General features: G+C 38.7%; 1 protein-coding gene across 5 annotated transcripts in view; it reads left to right on the forward strand.

The window, feature by feature from the left end:
• Positions 1 to 11445, forward strand: part of prorp (protein only RNase P catalytic subunit) — a 76217-nt gene extending 64772 nt beyond the window's left edge. For all 5 annotated transcript variants that reach the window (XM_072568873.1, XM_072568872.1, XM_072568871.1 and 2 more), the window contains 2 exons: positions 7590 to 7785; positions 8988 to 11445. In XM_072568873.1, coding sequence (XP_072424974.1) covers positions 7590 to 7785; positions 8988 to 9119 — 328 coding nt within the window. In that variant the 3' untranslated portion in view covers positions 9120 to 11445. The remainder of the gene's footprint in view (positions 1 to 7589; positions 7786 to 8987) is intronic.
• The last annotated feature ends 3714 nt before the right edge of the window (positions 11446 to 15159 follow it).

The raw sequence follows: 15159 nt of genomic DNA on the forward strand, positions 1-15159 counted from the left end.
TGCTTTCAATACCCACCCTCTCAGCTGAACAGAAATATGCAGAAATTGATAGACAGCTGATGTCCAACAGCGCAAAGCCACCATTTGCTGTTGTGTCCTCACTGAGGCCCCTAGACTTGAATGTCTGTTTTTTAAATACCTTCCTGGCAGTATAGAGTCATAGAGATGTACAGCATGGAAACAGACCCTTCGGTCCAACCCATCCATGCCAACCAAATATCCCAACCCAATCTAGTCCCACCTGCCAGCACCTGGCCCATATCCCTCCAAACCCTTCCTATTCATATACCCATCCAAATGCATCTTAAATGTTGCAAGTGTACTAGCCTCCACTACTTCCTCTGGCAGCTCATTCCATACACGTACCACCCTCTGCGTGAAAATGTTGCCCTTTAGGTCACTTTTATATCTTTCCCCTCTCACCCTAAACCTATGCCCTCTAGTTCTGGACTCCTCCACCCCAAGGAAAAGACTTTGCCTATTTATCCTATCCATGCCCCTCATAATTTTGTAAGCCTCTATAAGGTCACCCCTCAGCCTCCAACGCTTCAGGGAAAACAGCCCCATGCCTATTCAACCTTTCCATATAGCTCAAATCCTCCAACCCTGGCAACATACTTGTAAATCTTTTCTGCATCCTTTCAAGTTTCACAACATCTTTTCGATAAAAAGGAGACCAGAATTGCACGCAATATTCCAACAGTGGCCTAACGAATGTCCTGTACAGCCGCAACATGACCTCCCAATTCCTGTACTCAATACTCTGACCAATAAAAGAAAGCAAACCAAACGCCTTCTTCACTATCCTATCTACCTGTGACTCCACTTTCAAGGAGCTATGAACCTGTACTCCAAGGTCTCTTTGTTCAGCAACACTCCCTAGGACCTTACCATTAAGTGTATAAGTGCTGCTAAGATTTGCTTTCCCAAAATGCAGCACCTCGCATTTATCTGAATTAAACTCCATCTGCCACTTCTCAGCCCATTGGCCCATCTGGTCAAGATCCTGTTGTAATCTGAGGTAACCCTCTTTGCTGTCCACTACGCCTCCAATTTTGGTGTCATCTGCAAACTTACTAATTGTACCTCTTATGCTCGCATCCAAATCATTTATGTAAATGACAAAAAGTAGAGGACCCAGTACCAATCATTGTGGCACTCCACTGGTCACAGGCCTGAAAAACAACCCTCTACCACCACTCTCTGTCTTCTACCTTTGAGGCAGTTCTGTATCCAAGTGGCTAGTTCTCCCTGTATTCCGTGAGGTCTAACCTTGCTAATCAGTCTCCCATGGGGCACCTTGTTGAACGCCTTACTGAAGTCCATGTAGATCACATCTACCACTCTGCCTTCATCAATCCTCTTTGTTGCTTCTTCAAAAAACTCAGTCACTGTCAATAATAGCAGCACTCCTAATATGGAGTTTCTCTCTCTCTATTTACCTTTCTCTTTCTCTCCCTCTCTCCTTCTCCCCCCTCTGTGCCTCTCTCTGACCCCCTTAATCACAGCCTGTAATCTTTGGACTCCTCTAGCTCATTCTCTCATATTCTCTCTCTCGCTCTGTCTCTCATTCTGTTTCTCCCTTTCTCTATGTATCCCCCCCCCCTCTCTTTCTCTGTCTATGTCTCACTTGCTCCAGGATTCAATATTGCCACCTCAGAAATCTTGAAATTATCTGTTCCATAAACGTTACTAGGTTGATTAATTGCTTGGTGGTACAGAATGTAAGCATTGCCAAAAGGAGACAAACAGTTGAATCCACAACTGCCTTAAGTAATTTATTTATACAGCTTAATAAGCTCCATCCTGTGCTCAAATATACCATTTGAAGTTGGTATGTTAAATGGGCTCTCCCTTTCCTCAATGTCTACCAGTTGTGAAGTCAGCCAATGGGTTCTCTACTGCTATCTATTTAATGCCAGTGATAATTGGTCAGTCCATACAATTAGGATTCCTATGTTCCACATGCTACAAGATCAATCTTATTGACAGTCTCCTACACTGCCTCACAGTGCCAGAAGGCTTTGTGGAGTTCCCATGTCACGCTCAAGTTTCCTGCCAGAGTCCAAAGATGTGCAGGTTAGGTGGATTAGCCATGCTGAATAGTGTCCAGATATGTGTACACTAATCGTGGTAAATGTGCAGTTATGGGGTACAGCAGGGGCCTAGGTCTGGGTGAGAAACTCCTTGGAGGTCAGTGTGAACTCAATGAGCTGAATGGTCTCCTTCTGCATAGTAGGGATTCTATGATTTTTGAATAGGAACCTAGCCATCTGCTCGCCATGTTAGCTTGACACTGAGATAGGGCATATGAAAGCCTCTCTTGTGTGATACTGGATACCTTGATCATTTGCTTTGTATCATGATAACTCAGGAAAAGGCCCAAGTCCACTATATTTGGAGCTGAGCAGTACCCAAGTCCACCTCAGGTAACCTGGAAGGGCAAGGTGTCTTAAAAACCTGAACAACAAATATAGCTAGCTATCTCACTATTCTACTATATGTAGTAAATCCACGAGTGTTTTTTCTCAACTGAAATAGGTAGAGACAGAGAGACTCCACGTTAGGACTGCTGCTGTAAGAATGCTACCGTCAAGCCAAAAAGACACTTTGCCTACCACGTAAATAAGTAATAAGTTGTACAAGTTTCACTGCTAATGTGAGGTCAGATATATGGGTCATACATCCTAATGATTGGCAGATAATTTCAAACATCCCAGTGAAAATTTGCTAGTCATGCTCTTCCAGCTTATTTTTGCAAGATGTATCCACAGTTAGATGTAGATCCATTATTGAAAATAATTTATTAAATAATCCAGACTGTACCAAAAGTTACGCCAGAAATGAATATAAGCTCATTGTTTGTGTTCTCAGTGCAATGGATCTTCACATGTTAGAAGCTACTTATTAACATATGTATTTCATGTTTTAGATGGCAAAAGAATGTTTTATAAAAAAGCAGGTTATAGAGACAGCCAATTTCTCTTGCATCCCCATGGCAATACGCTGACCAATCAGAATCTACTTGTCTGGTCTGAGAATTAAGATTGACAATTAATTGCACTTGCAATCCAATATGCTCTAACCAATCAACATCCTCTTCCACTATTTTGCAAAATGTTGCCACTTTTTCAAGTCTGTTGCATGTGTCTTAGTTCTCATGGGTGCAATCTCAAGCTTTTTTTGTCTCAGATTAGCAATGTTCATGCCATAGATTATTGACTTGTTCTATAAAAAGTGGATCAAATACAGAATTTCAGCACATTGAAAAATACTCTTAATTTGCTTAGTGTTACAATTAGCACGTTTCAGAAAATAATTGTGTACCAAAGAAATTTAATAGAGTACAAATGCAGTGCAGCAGATGGCACTATTTGGATAGCCCTTACATACAGCTAGCATAGGATGATGAGCAAAATAGTTTCTTTCAATGAATTTTAGAATTTATACATACAAAGATGGGAATGTTGTCACGTTTTGAAAAGCCCCCTACTTGCCGTCTTACTCGTAAACATCTACAATGTCCTAGTAAGTCGACAATTTAATTTTAAAAACCCTGTAATTCTTGCATATAATGGATTACTTGTTTAAATTATAATGGTGAATGACTTTTCGATTCACAGTATTATTAATGACTGTATTTTGGTCCATTGGTTATTATTATCCAGGGGAAGGATTGAATACAAATAATACAAGAAAGAGAAATAAAAATGCAAATCCTTTTCGTATGTCCCTACTCAGCAGTTCTAGTATGAATTAAAAGGCTAGGTTGTTACTTATTTAGATCTGCTGTAGATATCTGGTTAAGTGTTGTAATTCATTTCCTAAATCCTATGATTAATTTTTACTCCAACTACCCAGAGGGGACTTCCTTTGCTTATTATAGCAGTGAGATCATTTACATGTGACAATAAAACTATCGTATGATTTAGACTGGACCTGAATTTCATAAGCATACGTACAATTTTTAATCTCTCTCTAAAGACAGATCAGTATGATTTAAGTGATGTGTTGTTTGCTCCAATTTATAAGATACTTTTGTTAAGCTTATTGAACACAGAGCATGATAAAGGTTGTTAGGCAGGCTCTTGTGGCATAGGGGTAGTTTCCCTAACTCTGAGCTAAGGGGTTTAGAGAAATAGGAGTCTGATTACAGGCAGTGATTATGGATATCCAAGAGAGAGGGTCGGTGGAGAGAGAGAGATAGTGATAGAGATTCCATGTTGGGAGTGCTGCTACAAGCTGTACTGCTAGAAAGGTGGTTGAAATACAGACATTCAGTGTAGGGGCCCCGGTGAGGAGCCAAAAGCAACTGATGGCTGTTAGACCTCTGCTGTCTGTCAATTTCTGGAAATTTCACCTTGAGTGTTTGGAGTGAGGGCTCAAAAGTAGTCCTAAAAAAGTCATGTTCTCTGGGCTGGGCTATGCCAGAAGAGGCTCAGAGGAAGCCTGCAAGCATTGTTATTTCAGTTCAGCTGAGAAGGTGGGTATTGAAAGCCATATTTGCTGATGAAATAGAGCAAGATTAGAGTTTGATGAGGGAAACACTCGGGGGCAGGACTGGCTCAGTAAAGCCCCACCTGCTCGAGAGATTGTAGTCACATCATGGAAACAGACACTTCAGCCCAACTACTCCATGCTGACGATGTTCCCAAATTAAAATAGTCTCAATTGCCTGCTTTTAGCCCGTATCTCTCCAAATCATTCATTTTCATGTACTTATCCAAATGTCTTTTAAATGTTGTAATCGTGCCTACATCCATCACTTCCTCTGGCAGTTCATTCCACATATGAACCTCTGTGAAAAAATATTGCACCTCATGTGCTTTTTAAAACTTTTCCTCTTACCTTAAAAATATGTTCCCTAGTTTTTAACTGCCCCTCCCTAGGGAAAAGACGCTTGCTATTCATCTAATCCATGCTCCTCATGATTTTATAAATCTCTATAAGTTCACCCCTTAACCTCCTGTTCTCCAGTGAAAAAAGTCCCAGCGCTATTTTTATAACTCAAACTTTCCATTCCCAGCAATATCCTGGTAAATCTTTTCTGAACCTTCTCTGGTTTAATAATATCCTTCTTATGTCAAGGCGGTCAGAATTACACACAGTATACTCCAGAAGAGGGCTTACCAACATCCTGTACAACCACAACATGACTTCTCAACTCCTATACTCCAAGAGTCTGAGCAATGAAGGCAAGTTTGCTAAATGCCTTCTTAATTTCCTTGTCTACCTGTAATTCAAATCTCAAAAATTAATGTACCTGAATCATTAGGTCACTCTGTTAAACATAGAAAGTAGAACAATACAGCGCAGAACAGGCCCTTCGGCCCTCGATGTTGCGCCAACCAATGAACTAATCTAAGCCCATCCCCCTACACCATCCCATCATCATCCATATGCTTATCCAAGTACTGTTTAAATGCCCGTAAAGTGGCTGAGTTAACTACATTGGCAGGCAGGGCATTCCACGCCCTTACCACTCTCTGAGTAAAGAACCTGCCTCTGACATTTGCCTTAAATCTATCAACAACATGTCACAGGGCTTTATCAACGTACAATACCTCGCATTTATCCAAATTAAACACCATATGCCACTCCTCAGCCTATTTATCCAATTAATTAAGATCTCTTTGTACTCTTAAATAACCTTCTTCACTGTCCACAAGACCACGAATTTTGGTGTCATCTGCAAACTTACTAACCATGTCTCCTATATTGTCATCCAAACTGTTTATATAAATAAAAAACAAAAGTAGAACCAGCACCAATTCCTGTAGAACACCACTGGTCAGAAGACTCCAGTCCAAAATACAACCCTCCACCATCACTCTTTGTCTCCTACCATAAAGCCAATTTTGTATCCAATTAGTAAGCTCACTCTGAATCCCATGTGATCTAAATTTACTAATTTGTCTACTTTGTCAAAGGCTTTACTAAAGTCCATGTAAACATGTCTAACACTCTGCCCTCAACACCCTTTTTGGTTACTTTCTCAAAAAAACTCATCCAAGTTTATGAGACACCATTTTCCTCACACAAAACTATCCTGACGACTCGTAATCAGTCCTTGCCTTGCCAAAAGCATTTAAATCCTATCTTTCAGAATCACCTCTTGCAGCTTACCCGTCATCGATGTCAGGTTCATATATCTGCAGTTCCCAGGCTTCTCCTTTCTTAAATAAAGGATCAACGTTAGCCACCCTCCAGTCCTCTAGCAGCTCACTTCTTGTTTATAGGCACTTCACCCATTGTTAAAGATAATCCAAATATTTCTGTTGGGGCCCTGCAATTTCTTCTCCAACTTCCCACAATGCCCTGGGATACACTTGTTCATGGTGGTCCTGGAGATTTATCTGCCTTTATGGTTCCCAAGACTTTCAGTACTTCCTTTTCTGTAATGTGAACTGTTTCAAAATATTAAGATTTATTTTCTTGAATTCTCTAGCCTTCATTTCTTTCTCTTAACAGGCTGATTAGGAAATATCTAAAAGGTATCATTTGATACAAATGGTTCAACTTTTGTTTATGTAGCATTATACACACTTACGCTAGTCCATATAAAATGGGGCCGGGGAACTGTTTTACTGGATGAATGTAGATTTACTCTGAAATCTTTCCTGAAAGTTATTTCTCTTTATATTTTTTTCGCTGCTTTACTCTCTTACACATTTTCTGCTGTCTTAATTAAATCCCTGTGCTATCATTGTTTACCTTGGGTGTTTGCATTGATTCTGAAAAAATATCTCTCTTCAAAGAATTATAAATCAATTGCAGCTAATCAAATTCTGGTCACCCTGTTATAGGAAGAATATTAATGAGCTGGAGGGGGTTCAGAAGAGATTTACCAGGATGTTGCCAGGAGAGTTTGAATTATAAGGAGAGGCTAGATATGCTGGGACCTTCTTCAGTACAGCGTAAGAGGTTGAGGAGGTGACCTTATAGAGATTTATAAAACCATGAGGGGTATAGATAAGGTCAGTAGAAAGTGTCTTCTCACTGGCACAGGGCATTTCAAGACAAAGGGGCATATTTTTAAGGTAAGGGGAAAATTTTACAAAAAACATGAGGGTAAATATTTTTCAAAACTGAAAATAGTTCATGAGTGGAAAGAACTTTCAGAGGAACTGGTGGATGTGGGTACAGCTACATTCAAAAGAAATTTAGGTAAGTACATGAATATGAAATATATGGAAGGATATGGTCCAGGCATGGTCAAGTGGGACTAGTTTAGTTTGGAATTATGGTTGGCATTGTTGAGGTGGACCAAAGGATCTGTTTCCATGCTGTATGACTCTATGATTTTGTAAATAAATTTGGAATACCAAGATGTTAAATGTCACCAAACAGATTAAACTGTGTTCAGATTAGTAGATTTAGTGGCCTTTAGGCTAATCAGGTACAGTAAAGAATTAGTACAAGAACACACGACCGGGACTGAAAATTGACAAGAATTTGAAGAACTAACTAAATTTCTGTCCTCATTGTTATTTAGTTATTCAGGAAGTGCTACTGCAGAAAGATTTGCTTATATATTTACATTAGTTGATTAATCTAATCAAGATTTCTTCTCCTTTTACTTTATCTAGTTCTGAAGATGATCCCTTTTTGTTATACGCAACTATGCATTCAGGCAATCATTGTAAATTCCTTAGTAGAGACCTCATGCGGGATCACAAAGCTTGTTTGTCTGACCAGAATACCCGAAGACTGTTTTTCAAGTGGCAACGTGGACACCAGCTTGTGTTGTCAAGGTACAATCCAGGGAACAGATTGAAATTTGAGGTGAGAGACGCATACTGAACAGCATTTGAGAGAATAAAAAAATTCCTCTAATCCACCTGACAGAACTTGTTTTGTGTGTTTCTTTTAAGGAGCAAAGCTTAATAAATTATTCTGGTTCAGAGGTGTAAATTTCATGTTTTGAGTTGTAATGCCTATCCTGAGAAGGAACTCTTGTGTTCTCAAAGTTGATGTGAAGTGAGAATTATCCTGATCTAAGCTCTGACCATATGCTTTTTTTCACATCTAACACCAAGTTAGATTAACTCACATAGATAAGAACTTCTATTTCCTGAAAAGTAGTCTAGAAATGTATGTCTGAAACAAACAATAGACCTATTTTGTGATTCCTGGACTTTTGTGAAAGGTTTTCACTATGTACCCACGTTGCTTCTATTGTTATTTTTATCAGTCAGAGCAAATTCTTTCCCATCTACTAGTATGACCATATTATTCATAAAACGCTAAAGGAAATTACCATGTCTGTTAAAATATTTGAAATGAGAAAAGAAAAATTTGGAGAGGCTCTCAGATCTGGCAGCTGTAGAAAGAGAAGATGAGTTGAAATGTTGGATGGAAAATTAAAGGGGGGAAAACATGATTTCTGTCTCCCAACCCCAGAAATAAGTCTACCAACAGTCAACTGGGTGGTCTAGGCAAACTCCTAGTAGAAGTTCAAAACTTCTCAGAGCTCCACAGTGGAAAGTTTCAAGACAGATGGAATCCAGATCAAGCTAAATCTAGGGGCCCTGGGCTGAAAAGTGTTCATCTGCTTTTTCTTTGATTATATCCATTTATTCAACCATAGACTTTTTGAATATCTCACCTGCCAAATGAGTCATTTCACACCTTTCTTCACTAGATCAAAAGATTATCTTTTCATAGGTAATGTATGGCTTTGACTGAAATCTGTATCATTTTGGTGTCCTTAATTATCCAAAAAAATTTAAGCTGTGGAAAACTTTTAAATTCTTCTGACAGTAACAGATACACGATCTCTCAACAGTACATAGAATTCTAAAAACAATTTATGGAATGTTATTCTCTGCATATTGCTTACATTTTCTAAACATTGGTTAAACTTAATTGCTTACATGGACTTTCAAATAACAATTTTTGGTATGAGGAACATTATCTATTTTTAGTTGTAATAATCAGTTTCCTTTGACATTGATAGTTTTAAAAATGCATATATTTCCCTGCAGATCATATCAAAATATGACACCATAGTACAGACTACACAAGATACTTGGCACATACCATATGATGAAGAAGGTGTTGAGAGATGTTCCTATGAAGTTCCACGTAAATGGTTGTGTCTTCGAAAATATAACTGAAGAGAAGCAGTGAATAAAAATTTTGATGCTGCCTGTTCTTTGTTTTAAGGAGTTGTTGTATTCTGTTTTTATGTTTGATATTTATTTAGTCAATATTTTGTTTTATTTCCCAAATTTTCCACTTTTTCTTTTATAGCACTTGTGGTTTAGTACAAATTTCCAGGTGTCAATAGTCTTCTAATACCTCATCCAAATGACTATTCTTCCTGTTGCTGTCTAGATGGTATCAGCTGCGTTTTTGAACCTGGTGATATTGTCACCAAAACTAATATGACCCCCACGTAGCATAGTTTTTAAAATATATCCTACATAGCATAAATGGGTAGTTATCATGATATATAGCAAAACAACAAAAGTTGTTTTCTCCTTCCCTTGATTCCCACACCCACATCAATTTCTGTCAGTCAATCAAGCAATTTAATCAATGACTTTTAAAAATTCAATTAAAATGCTGATCAACTAAGTTAAGTCAATGTAATGGCTTATTAGATTCCCTGGCAAGTTATCCTGATCAAGTTCCACTAACTCAGTTCAGATAAAGAATTCAGACTTATTGATCTTTATACGACCTAATCACCACATCATGTACCAATATTTAACAAACAAAAACAGAGAATGCTGGAGAGACTCAGCAAATCTGGCAGCATCTGTGAAGAGAAAACAAAGTGAACGTTTTGAGTCTGGTGACTGTTCTTCAGAACTGCCAGCAGTTTCCCTCCAGCAATTTGTTTTCGTTTGTTTCAAATTTACAGCGTTCCTTGTTTTGTCATTATGTACCAGTATGTCACTGGTAAAATCTAGACATTATTTTGTCATCTGGTTGCATTTTTAAATTAAGCTTTCAGTATTATTTGCATCTTCGATTACCAAAGGGCTTCTGTGATGTAGATGATTGGCTTGGGTATGTAAAATTGCATTATGTCTGCTCAGTCAGTTCATATTCAAATTAAAGTAGTACTTCTTGTTATCTCTTGGTGAGAAAACAGGAATGTTCCATTTCAAAAAAAAAGTTCCATTCTTTAAAAAGAATGTTTTTTAATTGAAGAATCGTGTTAATATTTTTCAGATTAGCATGGAAAATTTAGCTTTATATAACCTAATAGCCACATCGTGTACCAATATATAACAAACAGAAATTGCTGGAGAGATTCAGCAAGTCAGGCAGCATCTGTGGAAAAAAATGAGTAAATGTTTTGAGTCCAATGTCTCTTCTTCAGAACTGCCAGCTGTCATATAGTTTCTTCAAATAGGTTTGATTTGTAGGGGTATGGGTGGGTTACGCTTCAGCGGGGCGGTGTAGACTTGTTGGGCCGAAGGGCCTGTTTCCACACTGTAAGTAATCTAATCTAAAAAAATTTCTAGCCTCTAACAAAATGATTTTTCAAGCTTCATCAAAATCAGCTGCTACGCTTACTTAATTTTCTCAATGTTGCTAGTGCCTAACTTAAAATCTTTGACAGAAATTGTCATGTGAATGATCTAGCAATAAAATCTGAAGCATTTATATGGTAATTGCATGTCTAGCAATCTTGGAAGTATTGAATTCTACAACATAACACAGAACATTGGGCTTATAAGGCATATACCATATATTTTGCTGCATTGAAGTCTTCTCTACTTATCTTCCCTTGTTTATTTCCCCATACAGGTCATTCTGCTATAACACGACAGTTGTGTTCCTCTGCATCCTCCCGCTATAGAAAATTATGCTATGGAAAACCACTTCTAAACCATGTTTAGAAGATTGCCAATACAAAATCGCTTTACCCTTTGAGTAGAAAATTCCCTTTATCCAAACAACATCCACAATTCGTAATTGCGATGTAGCTAATTCTCACTTACGAAACCCGCTTTATAACAGAAAGACCTGTACCCAGATACTTAATTATTCCTGTTCTTGCAGTTATTTCATTTTATATCAAAAGGACTGTGTTTCAACAGTTTTGGTTTCTATCTTAATTTTTACTTTCGGGAGACCAACTGTTAGAGCATATCATCTGGTTGGGGGTGTGGGGGTGGGACCTACTTTTAGTACCTGAGCTCATTCAAGTAGAACCAGCAAGTTGTGGGCAACAAATGGCACAGATTGTCTCATATCTGGTGTCCTGGAAACCTTTGGGTTTGAAGCATACACTTAATTTGGGGACCAGGAAGGGGAGAAACCTAGTTTGGCATTGGGCCAAATTTACAACTTGAAGGCCTTTCTGTTCTATCAGCAGTGGAATTGCTTAAATAGTTAGTTCTAGTATAAGAATACATCCTCAATTCCACTATGTATCTTAAAAGAGGCTTATCTGTGAAATAAATGATGCTGTGTCCACCCAAAGATGTCAATGCTTTCAGTAATGTTGATAATCTGGTCATCAGTGTGGTAAGTTGACTGACTTCATTCTGAAGTTTCCTGAAGAAGGGCTGATGCCCGAAGCGTCCTTGGATGCTGCCTGACCTGCTGTGCTTTTCCAGCAACACATTTTCAGCTCTGACTTCATTCTGATACCATTACCACATATGGTAACATTAATTCTGGCAAATTAATATTTATTTCACAGAACATCCATTTCCTATTTCATCATAGATGCTATCACATTGAATCCAACTGTGTCTTAATCTAGAACTCATGTGAACTTTCTAGCGTTACAGCTGAAAGACCAGTTGGGCAAAAGCCTGGCCTATTTTTACATCTATGAATAAGGAATGCTAAAAGTCGTAATTCTAACTGCAACAATCAATACCAGAATATGACCAGTATGCCAAGGATACTAACAGAAGGATTAAATATGAGTCCCAGATTGCACAGGTGAATGTGGGACTGTGGATGAAATTGTACCAGCAGCAGTTAATTAATAAGCTACAGCCAGGACCACCACTCTGTTAATGATGGTGAGCTGCCACTCAGCTGCCAACACAATTAAAGGAGTGGTAATATGGTAGTGTCAGCAGTGGGCAATGAATGAGGTGTACACTGTTAAGACAAACTGTAAGGAGTTGTCTCAAATTTGAGATGCCCTTGGAAGAGTTTAGAAGAAAGTCTTAATATAGGTAGGTAGGCCCAAGTGATCAGAGAAGCAAACCCTGTGGCGATGGTATTGAAGCTGTAGTGGGGCCATTGCTGCCAGTGACTGGTCCATAGACCATGGAGCATCCAGAATGGAAGCCATCCCTGAGAAGTCATAAGAAGCTGCATTATCATGCCTAGCAATTGACCAGTGCAGTGAAGGGTACATTGTAACCATGATAAATGTGACTGTTTATATGCCAGGAGCTGCAGAATTGCTTCTTTAGTACACACAAATAATCTGGTCTTACAAATTTCTGGGAGCTGCTCTTTGAGAGTCAGCTTGAATAAGTTTTTTTCCTTGACAATCATGCAATTTTGGATAGCTTACAATCAATCAAAATGATTGTGCAATGTGTTCTAAAGTGGCTGAATACTATATGAGTGATCTGGAGGAAAGTGTAGGAAGTCTGGTTAGTACTTTTGTGGATGACACTAAAATTGGCAGAGTTACGGATAGTGAGGAGGATTGTCAAGGGATATAGTGGAATAAGGATAGATTGCAGCTTTGGGCAGAAATGGCAGGTGGAGTTTAATCCAAACAAATGTGAGGTGATGTATTTTGGAAGATCAAATTCCAGTGCAAATTATACAATAAATGGCAGAACCCATTGACATATAGAGAGATCTGGACATACAAGTGCACAGATCCTTGAAAGAGGCAACATAGCTGGATAAGATGGTCAAGAAAATACACAGCACACTTGCCTTTATTGGCCAGGGAAATAAATATAAACATTGGCAAGCTATGTTATAGCTATTTAAAACTTAGGCAGGCCACATTTGGAATATTGCATGCAGTTCTACCAAAAGGTGAGGCAATCTCCCAACACATCGAGGTCTGTTTGTAATAGATTAGCATCCTGTAGTTATAATTTTTATGCACACTTTATATCAATCACACATTTGTAGATCACATGTCAACACATATATCTTGTTACTTTTTTTGTACTTTATTGATGATCATCAATTTCTATTAGATATCACTAAGTTTATCCAAATATGTTGATAAGTACTTTCTATCTACAGCTACTCAGTTGATTCTAAATCTAACAGCAAATTATCACAAAATTCTATCTTATAGTGGGTTCATTTTCCAGGTGGCTCTTATTCTGTGTTCATACTGAACCATTTTTCACCATAAAATTGTAACTACAATTGTAGAATTCTCAGTTTAATTTTTAATGAATGTTTTACATTGTCATGGATAAAACAGGGAGGTGTTTTTTTTTGTCTTCTGATCATAAGAGTTGAATTTTTTTTATTTCAGTTCCACTTCAAAATTAGTTGAATTTAAATGATGAGCAATAAACTCTCTTTAGGATAAAAACCAAAAGGATGATTTATTCAAATAGTCATCCAGGGAATAAGCACACACAAACATTAAAGAAGTAAAAGAAGTGACGATTGTAAATGACTAAAGCGTATGAGCATTAATTCACATGAATCAGAAATCAGTGAGCATGGTGGCTCAGTGGTTAGCACTGCTGCCTTACAGCACCCAGGGACCCGGGTTCGATTCCTGCCTTGGGCAACTGTCTGTGTGGGTTTCCTCTGGGTGCTCTGATTTCCTCCCCCATGCCAATTCACCTAACCTGCACATTTTTGGACTGTGGGAGGAAACCAGAACACCCGCTAATCTAATTTCAACAGAATTTACTGATCCAGCAGAATCCCGTTTCATAGAAACTTGGATACAGATTAATTCAGTCAAAAGCATCGTAGTATAGTTTTTATAGACTGGGAGTTAGTTCACTTTTTAAATAGTATACAAGATTCTTCCTATAAATCAGGCTTGGGAGAGGTTGCGGTGAGAAGTAGGCTTTAGGTTAGACTGGAACTGTTAATTATGTGTCTCAATGTTGGCTTGTCTACATACTGTGTCAAGACATTCTCCTGCACACGTTGGACAAAAACTGACCCATCTAAAGTTCTCAACTACAATATTTCTGGTCAATATTTGGAAAGTTATAGTCCCCCATAACAACTATTCTGCTACTTTCGTTCTTAACCAGGATCATCTTTGCTACCCTTTCCTCTACATCTCTAGAACTATTTGGAGGCCTTTAGAAAACTCTCAACAGGGTGACTTCTCCTTGCCTGTCTCTAACCTCAGTCCATACTACTTCAGTAGATGAGTCCTCAAACGTTCTTTCTGCTACCATAATACTGTTCTTGATTAACAATGCCACACCTCCCCCTCTTTTACCATCTTCTATGTTCCTACTGAAACATTTAAATCCCAGAACCTGAAACAACCATTCCTGCCCCTGCTCTATCCATGTCTCCAAAATGGCCACAACATCCAAATCGCAGGTACCAACCCATGCTGCAAGTTCACCCACCTTATTCTGGTTGCTCCTGGCATTGAAGCAGATACACTTCAAACCACCTTCCTGCTTGCCAATGCATTCCTGCAACCTTGAAACCTCATTTCCAACCTCATGACAGGGCAACTTAGAACAATTTTCATTGTATTTTTATTGTTAAAATATATATGACAATAAATTCTAATTCGCTACTCTCAACCTCCTGGACACTGGAACTACAATTTAGGTTCCCACCCCCCCTGCTGAATTAGTTTAAACCCTCCCATACAGCATTAGCAAATATCCCCCCTGGTTCAGGTGTAGACTATTCTGTTTGTAGAGGTCCCATCTACCCTAAAATGAGCCCCAATTATCCAGATTTCTGAAACCATCCCTCCTGCATCATCCCTATAGCTATGTGTTCAACACCTCTCTCTATCTATTCCTCACACTGCTAGAATGTGGCACAGTAACAAACCAGAGATAACAACTCTGTTTGTTCTAGCTCTAAGTTTCCACCCTCACTCCCTGAATTTCTGCCTTAAATACTCATCCCTTTTCCTACTTATGTCAATGGTGCCTATGTGGACAATGACTTTGGACTGCTCCCCCTCCCCCCTCAAGGATCCCAAAAACTCAATCTGAGACATCACGAACCCTGGCATCTAGGAGGCAG

The sequence above is a fragment of the Chiloscyllium punctatum genome, chromosome 4, assembly GCF_047496795.1.
Source record: "Chiloscyllium punctatum isolate Juve2018m chromosome 4, sChiPun1.3, whole genome shotgun sequence".
In the NCBI taxonomy this organism is placed as follows: domain Eukaryota; kingdom Metazoa; phylum Chordata; class Chondrichthyes; order Orectolobiformes; family Hemiscylliidae; genus Chiloscyllium; species Chiloscyllium punctatum.